Source organism: Priapulus caudatus, unplaced genomic scaffold, assembly GCF_000485595.1.
Source record: "Priapulus caudatus unplaced genomic scaffold, Priapulus_caudatus-5.0.1 Scaffold1955, whole genome shotgun sequence".
Lineage (NCBI taxonomy): Eukaryota > Metazoa > Priapulida > Priapulimorpha > Priapulimorphida > Priapulidae > Priapulus > Priapulus caudatus.
In genome coordinates this window covers 1-15,816 of record NW_014579016.1, presented here as the reverse complement: position 1 = coordinate 15,816, position 15,816 = coordinate 1, and the positions used below count along the sequence as shown (strand labels likewise).

Here is a 15,816-nt window from a genome sequence, read left to right as displayed (position 1 = left end):
CCTCTCTCTCTCTCTCTCTCTCTATCTCTCTCTCTTTCTCTCTCTCTTCCTCTCTCTCTCTCTCTCTCTCTTTCAGGGAGTCTCGCTCGCTTACCTGTACGAAGAAGATGAAATGCTTAAACGACGTGTTTAGATGTGCCTCTTCTCCCAGCTGCACGACTTCGCTGAAATGCTGATGGTATATGTGCGCGTAGACTCGAAACAATCGTTTCAGTATAGTCTTAGCGCACGACAGGAAATTCTTTGGAAACGGAACGCCTGCAAGAGAGAAAAATTTGACATAAGAGATCGGAGAGAGAAAGAGCAGCTGTGACTAGTCTATGGTGTGTGAGGCGACGGCAGAGCATGCAGACTGGGTTGCTGACCTTATCAAGGCAAGTGTATCAATTTGTAGGCAAGTGTTCATATTATTCTTTAGCTAATTACGCTTACGTCCTGAAAGAATTTGTGTGTGCAGTAAGAAAACACTACCACCTTGTTACTCACTAATTAACCAACCACTAAAAAAAAAAGAAGCAAACATTTAAACGGTGGTTCACATTGCATCACTAATTACCAGCCCATCCTTTACTAACTAGCTCGCAAGTTGCAGAACACGCGAGAGTGGAGGAAAGGTAGGTTGGGGAGGCAGAGCGAACTGTTACCTATTTTGGATGGGAATAGCGTTTCGTCGTCTAGCTGATCTTGTACCCAAGTCATGAGATAGTCTATGTATTTTGGTGCCGAGCATTTTATAGGTTTCTTTACCGCCTGTCCGTCGGCCCAGTGGTACTCATACTTGGGTCCTACAGGCAATAAAGAATTTAACAGAAATCTGAAATAACAAACCTCAAGCAGTTTTTAAAAACAAGACAGATTTGATAAACGAATTAACGAACCGAAGAATTTATTAAACAAGCTGAATAGACTACGCATCGCCGAACCGGCAACAGACTAGCGAATTCAATATCGACGCATCGCTGAAACGCGACCTCCCAACGATTTCACGCGCCGCGCCGGCACGAGTTCGCTCGTTAGTCTAATTAGCGTTAATCACCTGCCGACATTATGGGGCATGTCTCCGGCGTGCAGAACTCCGTTATCGTTCCGTAGAGCATGTTTATTTGATTGAAGAAGTCGACGGCTGCAATAGAGGAGAGACGGCTGATTACGGAGACGTCACACGTCAGGATTTCGACAAACACCTGTCATGTCAGTATGTGTTTCACGCGCCGCGTGCGCAAACAAGCCAATAAATCACGCTCTATTCCTGCGCTTCTCTAGTGGATAGAATTCTCGCTTCGATAGTGGATAGTCCACCACACATCACAAGCTCTCGTTTACAAAAACACTAAACTTATTTTTGCGAGTGAGATGACTTGCAGAACCTACGCACAATTAACAATCGCATCCCGAGCGTGAGAATTTTTCCCACCCGTAATATAACGCTACTCTGTTGACAGAACATATAGCTATATTTACACACACGCACACATGGATGCACGCATACAGCTATTAAATATATACGTCTCACAATCGGTTGTTACGACATGCACGCACTCCCTAATACTACTTAGCTGAAAAAACCTCCAACTCAAACTCAACCCCTAGAACAGTAGAACCTTCTCCCTGGTGCTAATGCTGCCTAGACTCACATACAACCTTACTGTGCCACCCCCTCATTTTTTATCGTTAACACAGCTACACCCCCCCCACACACACACACACTCAACAGCCAGCCCAGTTCCTATCACGTTGAGCCATGCAACACGGCCCGCGAGTAGTTACGCTCTCAGAAACCTCTCTGGCGCGCTGACTCATGGGGACGAGTCAATAGCCGTTCAGAGTTCAGCGATCACTTGGGGCTATCTTTACTTCACACGTGCAGGGAGCTGCTTGATACAATGCCAAACTATTCTGTTACCACTAGCTCACCGAATAACCCCTGTTACAACTTACTGTACCGTGGAATCGCTCTTATAGCCATGGTTGAAATATGAGTTGAGCCTTCCCCGCCCCCATCTCTCTTTCTATGTCTTTCTTTCTCACCCCTTCCCTTCTTTTTTTGCTTGCTTGAACCACTAATGCATTGGCTCTCGCTCGCTTCCTCTCCTGTCGCTCTGGCTAATGCCAATGCTCTCTCCCTCTCCCCCTCTCTCTCTCTCCCTCTCCCCCCCTCTCACTCTCTCCATCCCCCCTCCCCTCGCTCTCTCTCTCCATCTCCCCACTCTCGCTCCCCCCCTCTCGCTCTCTCTCCATCTCCCCTCTCTCTCCCTCCTCTTCCATCTCCCCCTCTCCCCCTCTCTCTCTCTCTCTCCCTCTCCTCCCCTCTCGCTCTCTCTCTCTCTCTCTCTCTCTCTCTCTCTCTCTCTCTCTCTCTCTCTCTCTCTCTCTCTCTCTCTCTCTCTCTCTCTCTCTCTCTCTCCACCCCTGAATCCCTGCTTACTGTTCACTGCGACCCATTCGTTGAGGTCCTCTCCCTCCGGCAGCATGACGGCGAGTCGCAGGTTTCCGCTTCCCAGCGTCGCCGCTGCGTGTTTCATCAGGTCATACTGGTGCGTTCCCTCAGGAATATTCTTCTTTGGCTTGAACGTTTTACTCGCGCGATTTCCGCTGAAATCGAGAGAGACATCCGTGTTAGACCACGATTGGTCTTCCCGGCCACGGCTTTTACGGCCACGAATTTACCCGACATCCGGAGTTGTACCAGGGGAATGTTCTTCTTTGGCTTGAATGTTTTACTCGCGCGATTTCCCCTGAAATCGAGATCGATAGAGATGCGTGTTAGACCACTGCTTCTTAAACTGGTGAATGGTTCACCCAAGGGTGCATGAAATTATTTGGGGGTGAATGAAAATGGGTGAAAAACATAAGGAAATTTAGTCGCGGGTGAATTACATTTTGTGATAAAGACTCAAGGGTGTATGACGCTGAAATAGTTTAAGAAGCACTGTGTTAGACCATGATCGCACCTAGATCCACACATTTTAGTTTAAGCTTGGCTCCAACTCAACTCTTACAGAGTAATAAACTGCTTAAAAATTCAAAGTATCCATATCTTCGGAGGTACATTCGGTCAAGTCTGCTTTAGGTCAAGTATACTGTACATGTAGCTCCAAGAAACGGTCTGCCAAGGGTTAAAAGACCGTTTCAAACATTGGCTGCAGCTAAACACGTAGTTGTCTTATTTGCCAAGTATTGCCAAAGACACGGAAAACCCGAAACGGAAAAGACTCGCTAGAAAATACTAGATAAAAATAGTATAATAGCCGCACGATGGCTCTCACGGCAATTACACACCAAAGCAAGTGGAACGATGTTCACAAATGTCTGGGCCATTTGTAAAAACCTTAGATGACATGTTCTCAGATGTAGGGGTGGTTTACATGAGAACCGCAGATAGTTTAATTTTCCTGGTTCGATCCATTGCGAATTTCAGTCAGAGTCGGAATGATACAACATGGTGGCGCGAATTCATAAATTTGGTTGCATTTGTCTCAAAAAGTCGCTGTAGCCCCGTAAGTACCCAGCGCATCTGAGCGCACTGATGGTTACAAAAAGGTGGATGGTATATCACATGTGAAGTGTTCTTTGGCGATACTTGGCAAATAAGACAACTAGGTACGTGTTTAGCTGCAGCCAATGTTTAAAACGGTCTTCTAACACTAGCAAGACCGTTTCTTGGAGCTAGGTATATTGTAAACAACTGAAGCTAGGCACAGAAATCAAAGCTAAAACTAAGTGTTTTGCAGTAAAAACATGTTCTAAACTAGGGATTCTTTAAAACGTACCGTATGTACCGTACTTAAACTTAAATCATGTTCCCTAAATATTAAATTAACTGAACTAAAACGACAACTAGTCAATAAAATTATTTACGGATAGGTACTGCATTACATCAGTTATCCTGTGATTTAAATTGTTATTACGGTTTGTTACAAGTCGATTACACTTAAATACTTGTCACTTGAACTAAGCAGGAAACACAACATTTAATTAGGACGAGCCTTTTCACGTTATGAAACGTGTACAACATTAAACTAACACCCTATAACCACTATTAGGAACGTACTATACGTAGAGAGGTGAATATAATCCATTATTTTTACTAAATACATTTTTAATATAACTAACTGTGAACTTTAAACCAAGATTTAATATTGATAAGTTCTTACAAAAGGAAGCTCATTTTGTCTTCAGCCTCTTCCCAGATAGGAAAAACGAGCGTACACTAGCTTTCAATTGTGATTTGTTTAATATTATGATGCACAAATATGAACCGATGTCTTTACATTAAACTGTTAAACGAAGATATAAGTTATCCGGAAAAACCTAACAAAAAGTTAAAATGTCTCCCGGAAGTTTACGTTCATGTGGCGTCACCCACAGAGAGATTCTAAAACTAACTGGAATGGCTACACTTCTAACTAAAAAGTAATATCATGAGCAGTATTTTAAATAACTGTTTTTAACAAGTTTTAGAATTGTTTTACTTTGTACAATGCACCCATGGGTTGTCACCCCGCATATATTATATATATATAATCAGTTTTCTGCAGCACGCGTATGAGAGCGAAAAAGAATAATTTGACGCGCTGGGGATTATGGGATTGACGGTCACATGCTTTTGATGTTATGGTGTAAACGATTGCATGCGAATCGCTAGACTAAAGATTGACACCGAAGTTGCTTGTTCCTGACCATCTGATCGTATAATAATTTGTTTACGTTATAAATTATATTGTCTGCTTATGCTAGTGTAGACGTAGTGTAGTACTAATACGCTTTCAAACACAGTTTTAGTTTTCAGGAGTCGTTCAATGATTCGTTTATCTTCCCCTTTGCACTTGGCTTGCACTTGCACTTGCAACATGCTGGGTTCGCTGTTAGTGTTACTAGTACTACTGACACTGTTAGCCTTGACCGTTACATGACCCGTGAACGTTTATTTAACTCATTGCAATCACTGCGTATAGTAATCAATTCAACTTACTAACATATATCGTAGAGAATCAGCAGTACGTCATACAACTGTATTGTTCAAGCACACATTTTATGCACAATGCACTGAGCCAATGCCAATGCCAATGGCAATGGCAATGATTAATGGAGGGGAGGTGTGCCCGTTACGCTCACTGGCAGCAAGAACAAGCCCGCACCTGCAGCTACAGCACACACGCGGCCATTGACTATATATATACAACAATTTTGTCTGTATATATTGGTTGTATATATATAGTCAATGGCTGCGTGTGTGCTGTAGCTGCAGGTGCGGGCTTGTTCTTGCTGCCAGTGGTTACACTACCCCCAAAGACTACCGATAGCGACCCGATAATGAGAGAGCTCAGTGGTCCGATAGTTAGTTTGCCCACCTTTCATTTCAAAGTCGTTTGAGTTCAAACCTTTGCCAGTGGCAGTGCAGTGGATTTTCTCAATTGATGTGTATAAACCTGGTTCTGCATGATCACAGGTGACTGGATCGTGGTGCTCGGGCAACTACGTAAAATGGAGGGTCCGTCTCCGTTAATGACAGGGGTCGAAATAAGCGATGGTCCGATGGTCCGGGGTCATCAAATAATCAGGAGGACCATCAGATTTTCAAAGTCAATGGTCCGACGGACCATGCTATAGCACGGCATCCTCACTTTATATTATCAAAAGTCGCCGATATAACGAAGCAGTGACGCGGACGACAGGATCCGATGCATTCACTCGAAAGATCAGTCCGATAACCACCACTATGTAACGAGTGTGTGCGTACGCGCTGCAGTAAGATCAGTCCGATAACCACCACTATGTAACGAGTGCGTGCGTACGCGCTGCAGTAAGGTGGCCAAGAATTTACGAAATCCGCACTAAAGTGGCCAAGAATTTACTAAATCCGCACCAAGGAGGCCAAGAATTTACTAAATCTGTACGACGGCGTGTGCGACAGTGCACTAATTCACACCAAGCCATGATACCAAGGCATGCCAGAGTGCATTAATATTGCACTAAGGCGTACAATAGTGCAATAACACTGCACTAACATGTGCCAGAGTGCAGCATCGCACGCGAACGAGATAGACGAAGACGACACGCGTCGCCTGCCGCCGCCGCCGCCGCCGTCACGAATCCGGGTGCGGATAAGAGGCAAATACGTTTGCGCGAGCGTCTGTTAAGCGCCCTCTGCAGGAGGGAATCGTACACGCTGACCACATCACGCATGCTCAAATCGTGCGGTTAACGTCCGAATATGAAATCTATAGAATCGTGGCGTCGTCCCAGCAGCAGCGACGACGAGCGAAAGATGGTCAAAGTTTAGCACGAATTCTCAGTCGAGTAATCACACTATTTACAGTTAAGTGCACGTTACGCGATACCGACAGCCGTACCTTTAATTGTGTAATAATATTATTATTATTATTATTATTATTATTATTACGAGTTATTACTAGTGCTTCCCCGCTAGGCATACATGACTTTAAATAGCGGTCTCTGCGTGGGCGCGCGCACGCACGCCGGCGGAAAAACGCAGCGAAACCAAACGTCGCTGCGACAAGGTTCGCTCGCTTTTTTTCCAAAGCGCAGCGCTCTCCGGCGGCGGCCGGTGACGCGACGTCGGGCGAACGTCCTCGCGACGAGTCCTGCAGCCGTGCTGCCACCTGGCAATGGCGGCGTCGGAAGACTCTTCACGTGCGATCGTGGTGCGGCGGGGGACGATCGGTGGGGCGAGCGATGGTGGCGCCACCTCATCGATCCTTGCTCGTCAGTTTGTCGATGATATAGATTAACTTATTAACCACATTACTTTGCCTTAGCATTGTACTTGTACAACTTGGCAGAGACTGAGCAGTTCAACCCTCAGCAATTTGAAGTTTATGTTTCTCTTTTTTTTAAAGTATTTACTTTAGTCTTTAGTGTCCCCAAACATTAAAATACTCAACTCAAAAGTGATATTTTTGTGATGAGGATTGTTTAACCCTTTTAGAGGCAGGTTTTTGCCCAAATACGTAGTGATTTGGGCGAATTAATTCCCAAATTTTACCTAAAAACGGGTAACTTTGATTTTAACTTCTCTAGGGCATTATTTGAGGCTGAAATCATGGTGATTATACATGAATACACTGTAAGAGTCAATAAGAGTAGAAAATTGCATTTTCCTACCTTACTCATGATATTGTGGGAAGCATGTCTTGCATAGTCCAGAAGCATGCACATCGTCATTTTCACTTTCATTACCCGATTCTGAGTCAGAACCAAGGAAATCATTTAGATCTAGGTCACTACCGCTATCTACAACAACCTCTTCATCATCAGAATCAGATAGAAGTCCCACAACTTGCTGTATATTGAACGAACGGGTCCTATTTCGCACAGAACAACGTGGTGATATACTGGAGGTCGCTATCTTGAAACAACTTTTTTACTTCCGGGTTTATAACCTTGTCAATTTGGTGATTCAATGAACATTTACCATGATTTCAGCCTAAAGTGTGCCGTTTCGTGAACATCAGAGCCCTCTCGTGATAACCAGACCAACTAAACATTGAAATCTAGGCTTTAGCCAATCAGAGAGGCTGTTAGAAATGGCTTTGGTAAAAACGACATTTATGTCGTTCTGCCCATTCTATGGGAGACGACATTAATGTCGCTCTGCCTCTAGAAGGGTTAACAATGCTGCCTCAGAGTGCAGGAAATTGCATCTAAGAGGTCCGCCTAATCCCGGACCCAGCCTAATCAGGGACCCCTTCCGGAACCCACCCACATAGTCTATTCTTTCACTATTGTTTGACAAGCATTTTTGTTTTAAAATTTGAGCGAGTACAGATTCCGTTTGGGCGAGTTAACTTATTAACTCACTTGCCCAGTTCGGAGAGAGGTTTTTATTTTAAAGCTCTAACACTGTTGTAGGTGAATACTTAAACTATTTTATCACCATGTAAAATCTCTTTCTTACGCTTGCACGCGTCACCGCATTACTTTTAGAGAACAATTTGAAATTTAGGAGGACCATCTAAATTTCAAACTAGATGGTCCTGTGGACCATCTCTTTTTTTCTCCTGATTTCTACCCCTGAATTGTGACGTAAAAGAACTACTGAGAACGTTTGGCAATCTAGCAATGGCCACCCTCAGTGTCCGTAAAGAGTACGGGTGAAGTGTAGTGTACTACCTTGAAGTACCTTGTAGTGTAGTGAAGTGAAGGGCCTAAGTACAATAATGAGACCGTAACTTCATGCCCAGGTACAGCTAGTTAGTTACACACAAATGCATTACCTTGTCACTATATCACGTGTAGGGTACACTGGCAAGTATAATAGATTTTAGGAAGGAGGGGTGCAGTTTGGAGCAGTTTTGCAGTTGCAGTTGCAGTTGCGGTTGCAGTTGCAGTTGCAGTTTTGCAGTTTTGCAGTTGGTGCAGTTTTGGAGTGGGTGGGTTTTCGGTTTAAGTTATTAATGTGAGCTTTTAGCGTAGCTGATTGAAATGCGTGCATTTGGCAATATAATAATGTAACTCATCCAGTGCATCTATACAGGCGAAGTACAGGGGCGCCATGCTGCATGGCGCCGCCACTGTATTGCTAACATCATTTTAAGAAAGGCAGCGGTTAGTTTTAGACCTAGATTTCCCGTTTTGGATTTGAGCATAGTATGGCCCGACTCCTGGGCCTGACCAATATATATATTCTAAGAAAAACGAGGGCTTGATCGGGACCGACTGAGTGAAATACTTGTCAGATACAGGCCGAGTGGCAAAACATACCGTTTTTTTAATAAGGCAACTTTTGCAAAAAGGGCACTTTGCGTGGGAGGGGGGGGGGTTGCGCACCCCCTGCACCCCCCCTGGATCCGCCCCTGTACTTAATGTTGTATGGTGAAAATATTCCAAAACTCTCAAATGGCATTGTTGTAGAAATGCTACAGATAGAGCGCGTACATGTTTAGACCAGAGATGTTCATGATAATATTACTGGGCTCACTAACCTTTGGCTTGTAATTGATCTTACCGTGCGAGCAAGGTAACCATGCCCCACTTGGGTATATTGTTGCTAGGATGGTAGAGCTAGACCAGTTAACAATTCATTAAGCAGCAATTTTAGAGCATCCTTTTCACAATGATGATTGGCTAGTGTGACCTCTCAATCAATCCAGGTGGATAGGTTGATTCCGTCCTATTTTCACTTGGCGCATCATAGCCTCCCATAGCTTACAGTGGTGATCACGTGATTCTAGGAATATTCACAGTTTCTTTTATCTAGAATCTTTATCTTTTAATGCAGATGTCAGGTAAAACTAAAGTCAGGGACATTCCCTCCAGACGTGTTCTACTGACTGATCCATCACAACTTCCGATTGATTACTCGTCAACGCCTGGAGGCACTCTTTTCTCGACAACTCCCGGTGGTTAGTACCAAATAGTATATTAGAATCAAATGAACTGTGCATATGTCAGATTGAATCGTGTTTATTGTCAATTGGTTTTTACAGTTATTTTCTGAGACGTCAGATCCGTTGTGATTGCTTTTTATTTGTATATCTTCACAGACTACAAATATATTTGTATTGCTTTTAATTTACTGTGATTCTATTGCTTATATGTTATAAATTGTGACGCTATCTTTTCAAGAAAATAATCATTTTATTGGTAACCCAATCTTCAAAAATCTAGCTTCGCTTTGACTCTATTTTACAAGCACATTCACGCGCATGCTTTGTTTTTTAGGAACTCGCATCATCTACGAACGACACGAGTTACTGCAGTTGCGCAATTCCCCACTTACAAGGACACCCCCAAAGAACCTGCCGAAGATAGCAGGTGTGACAAGTCCTTCCACGACAAAGGGCAGCCCACAGCCTGATTCTGTTAATGGACAAGCTACTATCCCAGAGGAAAAGAAGTGTAAGAAATATTAGTTATTAATGCATATCATCAAGAGTAGATAATAACACAAGAGTTACACACCCGATTTCCGCATTTTTAACCGATTTTTCTCATCAAAATTTGCCACCAATAAGGAATTGCAAGTGTATACGTTCCTCAGCTTATTATGACCAATAATCACTCACCTTTGTGGTACTGATATTCGTTTACATATATTTGCTAGCGTATTGCTGTAAATCGTAATCTTGCACGAGCTGAATTCTCACAATTTACCGCTATTGTGTAGAGGTGTTAAGCCAAAATTTGAAGCTATAGTGGCGCCAATATTTAGCAACGGACTGTTTCCAAATCATTCGTGCCCATACACGTGCGTGCATGAGTGTGTGCGTGCGTGTGTACGTACATCGTACTAGTGTTGCCGCCTATCGTGGAGTTATGTACTATTCGCTAACTTGAGTTAAGCGTCTACACGGGGCCTTAACTCGAGTTAGCTTAACCTCGATCGACTGGCGAGGTTAAGCTAACTCGAGTTAAGGCCCCCCCGTGTAGACGCTTAACTCGAGTTAAGGTTAGTCGTGTAGACGAGGCTTATATTATTTTCTCTATTACAGGTGATGAGGACCCTCAATTTGAGATGGACATCTAACCATGCTGCCTTGACATCTCTTATCTATGTAATGTAAATACATGTATGAGGTCTGATGCACAGCACTTTAAATTGTAATAATCAAAATGATTTTGTTTTAAAGATTATTTTCAAGATTTTGTATAGGAAAAATGGAGGCATGGTATTCAGTATATATAATGATGCAATTTTTGTTTTAATTAGACCAAGGATGGAAATAACATTACTAGAAATGCTACTAGAAATGTGTACTAGAAATGCTTTTCTTAATGACATTGCAAGTAGACAATTTTTTGACAGGAGAGCAATTTTAGAGCGAGTTTCATTTTAGTGCTAATACCATAGTCAATTACTTGGAAGCAACAGGATGGTAACATTGTTTAAATCCATTTTAGTTATGAAAATAAATAAACAAATTTCAGAATTATTGTTCATAAAGATTACACATTTTATTTTGACATAATTGTATCAATAATAACCTGATTTCAAATCGTGCAACAAGGCCATTACACATCATTTCCAAAAGGAAAATCATGAATCTATTCACTATAGTTCATTCTAATAGATAGAAATCATTTACATGCTTTTTATTTAAACAGCACTGCAGCATGAGCAAAATTTATCACTAAATCATTCCATGTAATGGAAGTCATACAATGCCATCGTTTCGATAGTGAAAGTCATGCGGCGCTTTAATACTCGGAGCTGTGGCTGTGTGATCAAGCTTCATGGCAGCAGCAGTTTGTAAACAAGTCATCCTCAATCGTTCCATTTTTCAGGAAGTCAAACGAGATACAAGTAATTTCAAATTGTGTGACTATCTATAGATAACATACATATTTTGCATCTTTTTGAGATGGGGTTTATAGCTTGCTGACAACCATTACTCCAATGATCATGGCTGGTGTCATCAGCAGTCTTGCAACAGAGCTTCCTGAAATGAAAGCAGAAGTAAATCTAATTATGCCAGAGAAAACGAGGCACAACAGTCCTATTTCACCGACAATCAAGATTTAATAGCGGAAAACACATTTTAATAGGTTCAATCAGGTTGGATACCATAGCTCACCATATACAACAGAAATAATTGTTGAGAATTAAAAAAAAAAAGATGACAAACCTGCGCATACACCAGGTGCAGGGCTCCATTTGCCATCGGCACCACAGGCCACCTCCATTTCATGAACTTCAAGCTCAAACTCGTAACCCTCTTCGCAGTCTATTTCCACTCCGGTTCCGTAATCATGGGCAGTTCCTGTGACATTGAGGACGCCGTTCTCCACAGTGAAGGCATCACACTGAACCACTGAAATAGGAAAATAAATATAAGGAAAGCCTTAGGCTGTAATTCTGTAATCATAATTAACCAGACAACCAGTTTTCACTAGTCGGTTACACATTTGATGATCATCTATCGGCCAGTGATTCAAAGTCGGACAAAGTCAATCGTTGCCACGATAGTACGTCTAATGACAAAGATAGGCAATAAAGTGCTGAAAAGACATTTTTGCAAGCTCGCATGGTTTAACATTAGAAAAAAGCCAAATGGGCTGAATTTATAGGACCAAACGTAATGGCCAATTTTCTAGGGATCCATTGTCAGAAACAATATAAATAGTTAGAACTATTATAGGTACTTGTTTCTGACAACCAGCCACAGAACATTCCTGAACCCACACAAACTCTGACCAGTTATGATCATCTGAATGTTGGAAGTATTTGAAATTATGTGTACAAAATAGAACCACAACCAACAAAAAATTACATGATCTTCCTACTTACTTGTGCAGTTGGTAATTGCTGGAACCCAGGCATAGGTTGTTTCTCCTGTGCAATAGCTGGTAACATTAGTATATCCCGTCCCACAGCTTACAGTGGCAGATTCTGGCAGAGCATCTAGACCACTGTAGGTAAGAGTTGAGCCCTCATCGAGTACACTTGCAGATGCCGTACATTCTCCATCTGGAAAATTATTATTGACAAGTTACTAATTAACTTCTCATTTCGCTCTGCAATGCCAATAGCAAACATCCAATTCTACCATGAAATAGTGGGTGTTAATAGTTATATCAGTTAGTGATCTTTGCATCATTACATAAGTCTTGTTTCTTCAGTTCTATATTCTGCACATCACAAATAGTATTAGTAATAATTTACTTACATGCTGAACATGCAACAGCCGCTGGGATCCAGTCATCATCAGTTCCATCATTTGTGCAAGTTGACGTAGTCACGGTAGAATGAAATTTGTCATTGCAGGTTATTGTTGCAACGTCCGCAGCAACGAAGGCTGACGTAACCTCAGCTGTCCCCCGCTTATATGACATGAGTGCATTGGCATCCACAATACCACTAGCACAGTTGTTAACACATACTGAAAAAAGACGACAAAACAAAATGATAAATTAACATATTACTGTTAGCACCTAGGGCCTACCATAATATTACAGTTCACTTTACTCATAGTCATAGCCTACAGCCTGAAATTCATAAATACAAATTTTCACGTTTGGTTTGTTTATAATATTCGCTGCACGGCTATATGCCCGGCAGCCGGGCACGGTCTTCGTTTTCCTAAATGCCCGGCAGCTCCTAACCCTAACTCTAACCCTAACCCTAACAAAAACCCTAACTCTAACCCTAACCCTAAACCTAATCCTAACTCTAACCCTAACCCTTGTTTACTTGAGATAACACTAAAAATTAAAAACTGCCGGGCATTTAGGAAAGCGAAGACCGTGCCCGGCAGCCGTCAGATATATGCCGGCTGCCGGGCATATAGCCACTCTGTATAATATTTAGAGGCCTTAACTGAACAAATTGTTCTCAATCAGTTGCTGCCAGCATAATTGGAATTGGTCATGCACTGATGCAGTGACAAGCGAGACAAACGAGACTTGTAAGTTGTAGTTAGTGCTTACAAATGCCCAGGCCTAAATAACTTGTTTATGATGTGATGATCATGAAATAGGCCTACTGGCAGATAATTCTATGTATATATTTGTGCTAGCCTACAATGTCACTGATACATAATGAAGAATACAGTGCTTTTCAGCAAGGCGTGTTGCGGCCGCGTGCTCAGTTACAACTTACATGCTTGGTGGATTCCTGTAGCACAAACTAGTGCAAAGACTAATAGGAGCTTCATTGTGAAGATATGGCTGGAAACAGAATGGGCATCTTCGTAAGTATCATACTATTGTATTTATGGACCTACGTACATAAATATTATTATTAATTAAAAAGATGAGCAGAGCAGGTTATGCCGAATTTGATTGCAGTCACAAGTCCATTATTGATATTAAAACAAATGCGGTGTATTGATAAAGCACGTTTGAACAAGGAGCGAATACTAAAACTGCTAACAGTCACAGAACAATAATTACTTACCTCTAGTTTATCAAAAAGACTGCCAGCTTCCTTCTGTAGAACCTCACTGGATAGTGGCAGGACACGGGTGAACGTTCTATCGTCTGCTAAGACGACAAAGTGTTTCTATTGGCCCTCCCAAAAAATGACATCACCGTGCTCACTTCTCATTCGCTAAAACAGAATGCACGTGCACTCTGCCGTTCCCGCCCTATACATTTTGCGATTATTTGGAACACATTGTGATGCGTCGATGACGTTTATCTGACGTGACATCTATCTACTGTAAGTTTTTCTGGGGGTAGTTTCTGTATTATGTATAAACTAAAGGGACTCTAGTTTCACGAAGCGTACTTAAGTATTTAATTATGATTAAATCACTAATCATGATTAACTTCTCGTACTGAAATTGAAGTGACTGTTTCACGAAGCGTAATTAAAACCGGCCCCTATATATAGCTGTTGTTGTTGTTGTTTTTTAACTTTATCCATGCGATTTACCGAAGGCGAAGAAAGACTATAGGGCCTATAGTATCCTGATAGTATATGTACATGATCATGTTTTTTTTTAACTTTATCCATGCGATTTACCGAAGAAAGAGTATAGTATCCTGATAGTATATAATATATATGTACATGATCATGTTTTTTTTTAACTTTATCCATGCGATTTACCGAAGAAAGACTATATGTACATGATCATGATGTTCTTCATGTAAGTATTCATTTTGTAATGTATGCATAATAAAGTGGGAAATACATTAAAATGATATCTGATCTGAATGAATTAGTCATTTACGGTGCACGACCATACGATACGATACTACAGCTGAAGTGGTCGTTGTCGTATCGTATTGTTGTAGTTTGTAGCATATTTGCCTGTATGATCTGCGATTATCCGTGCAATAAACTTTATTTGAATTTGAATTTGAATTTATCAGGTAGTACATATATGTACCCGAGGTACATATCATATGTATACACAAAGTGTACCAGACTTGTACTACAGAAGTGTACCCTAACCCTAACCTTAACCCTAAACATACCTCATATAAAAATATAAACATAATACTAAACAACCTAAAACTACCTTGGGTACATATATGTTGTACCTGATACGACAACGACCCTTGCAACGACGTGCAATACTACACCAACCCAAACAATCTGCTCCCGAGACTGTTCGCGCAGCGCGCGAGTTGGTACAGATGGGCTTGCTTGTACGTGTGTGCGCCTGCGTGCGTGCAATGGTTGCATATGATATGCGTGTGTGCGTGTGCGTGCGAGCGTGTGTGTGATAGATGTCATAATTAAACGTCATAGCACGCTTCACAGTGTGTTCAATTTGACACAAAGTTGGCCACTGCCCTAGCGAAATTTTGCAAATGCAAATGGAAATTCGGCATGATCTGCCGAAAGACGGCAGTACGGTGTCATACGAAGATTTATCTGTGCCATTGCTGGGGCACCAACCCGATCGAGTTCACAAGTTATTTATCTGCCGTCAATCTTTATAGAAATGATACAAATTGTCTATTCAAATTTTTTCTATTCCAACCCAAGTCTTTAATAATTTTCTGCCTGTTTCATTTCTATACGTGTGAATAACATCACGCCTTGGTTTTTTTTCGACGGAGGCAAGTAATTGTATAATCTCCCGAAGTCATGACGTCACTGATGAAGCTGAGCAAACTCATTATCATTAACTTACTATCTCGTTTCAACACGCTACGTGAACGAGATAGTAAATATGGCATATATAAATGTAGTCATATAGGTGAAGACCCTGGCGCTGCTATCTATTTCTATATCTATAGATCTCTCTTGCTCCATCTCTCTCTCTCTCTCTCTCTCTCTCTCTCTGCTCTCTCATCTTGCTCCATTCTCTCTCTCTCTTCTCTCTCCCCTCTCTCTCTCTCTCTCTCTCGTCTCCTCATCCGTCTCTTCTCTCTCTCTCTCTCCTCTCTCCTCTGCTCTCT

The 15,816-nt window shown here is 41.9% G+C and overlaps 3 protein-coding genes across 3 annotated transcripts in view; 1 reads left to right on the top strand and 2 right to left on the bottom strand.

Annotated features, from left to right (window-relative positions):
• Positions 1–4,363, bottom strand: part of LOC106817965 (MOB kinase activator-like 1) — a 7,457-nt gene extending 3,094 nt beyond the window's left edge. Inside the window, exons 1-5 of the mRNA XM_014822670.1 lie at positions 4,155–4,363; positions 2,426–2,592; positions 1,037–1,123; positions 645–785; positions 87–258 (exon numbers count right to left, since the gene is read on the bottom strand). Coding sequence (XP_014678156.1) covers positions 87–258; positions 645–785; positions 1,037–1,123; positions 2,426–2,592; positions 4,155–4,168 — 581 coding nt within the window. The 5' untranslated portion in view covers positions 4,169–4,363. The remainder of the gene's footprint in view (positions 1–86; positions 259–644; positions 786–1,036; positions 1,124–2,425; positions 2,593–4,154) is intronic.
• Positions 4,364–4,581: 218 nt separating this feature from the next.
• Positions 4,582–10,900, top strand: LOC106817971 (eukaryotic translation initiation factor 4E-binding protein 1-like). The gene is made up of 4 exons (XM_014822674.1): positions 4,582–4,689; positions 9,242–9,365; positions 9,685–9,861; positions 10,455–10,900. Exons 2-4 carry the CDS (start codon positions 9,242–9,244, stop codon positions 10,487–10,489), a joined length of 336 nt encoding a protein of 111 aa, XP_014678160.1. The 5' UTR covers positions 4,582–4,689; the 3' UTR covers positions 10,490–10,900.
• On the bottom strand, positions 10,893–14,986 carry LOC106817968. The gene is made up of 7 exons (XM_014822672.1): positions 14,950–14,986; positions 13,859–14,011; positions 13,562–13,629; positions 12,630–12,842; positions 12,251–12,430; positions 11,589–11,774; positions 10,893–11,402 (listed from the first exon to the last, which is right to left on the bottom strand). Exons 3-7 carry the CDS (start codon positions 13,614–13,616, stop codon positions 11,332–11,334), a joined length of 705 nt encoding a protein of 234 aa, XP_014678158.1. The 5' UTR covers positions 13,617–13,629; positions 13,859–14,011; positions 14,950–14,986; the 3' UTR covers positions 10,893–11,331.
• Positions 14,987–15,816: the final 830 nt, after the last annotated feature.

What these genes read in the sequence shown, in the direction of transcription:
- LOC106817971 (XM_014822674.1), top strand. Translation starts at nt 9,242, where the DNA reads ATGTCAGGTAAAACTAAAGTCAGGGACATTCCCTCCAGACGTGTTCTA. An exon ending in TTTCTCGACAACTCCCGGTG is followed by an intron (nt 9,366 to 9,684) that starts GTTAGTACCAAA and finishes TTTGTTTTTTAG; the next exon opens with GAACTCGCATCATCTACGAA. An exon ending in TATCCCAGAGGAAAAGAAGT is followed by an intron (nt 9,862 to 10,454) that starts GTAAGAAATATT and finishes TCTCTATTACAG; the next exon opens with GTGATGAGGACCCTCAATTT.
- LOC106817968 (XM_014822672.1), bottom strand. Translation starts at nt 13,616, where the DNA reads ATGAAGCTCCTATTAGTCTTTGCACTAGTTTGTGCTACAGGAATCCAC. An exon ending in GGCTGTTGCATGTTCAGCAT is followed by an intron (nt 12,431 to 12,629) that starts GTAAGTAAATTA and finishes ATAATTTTCCAG; the next exon opens with ATGGAGAATGTACGGCATCT. An exon ending in AGCAATTACCAACTGCACAA is followed by an intron (nt 11,775 to 12,250) that starts GTAAGTAGGAAG and finishes TTCCTATTTCAG; the next exon opens with TGGTTCAGTGTGATGCCTTC.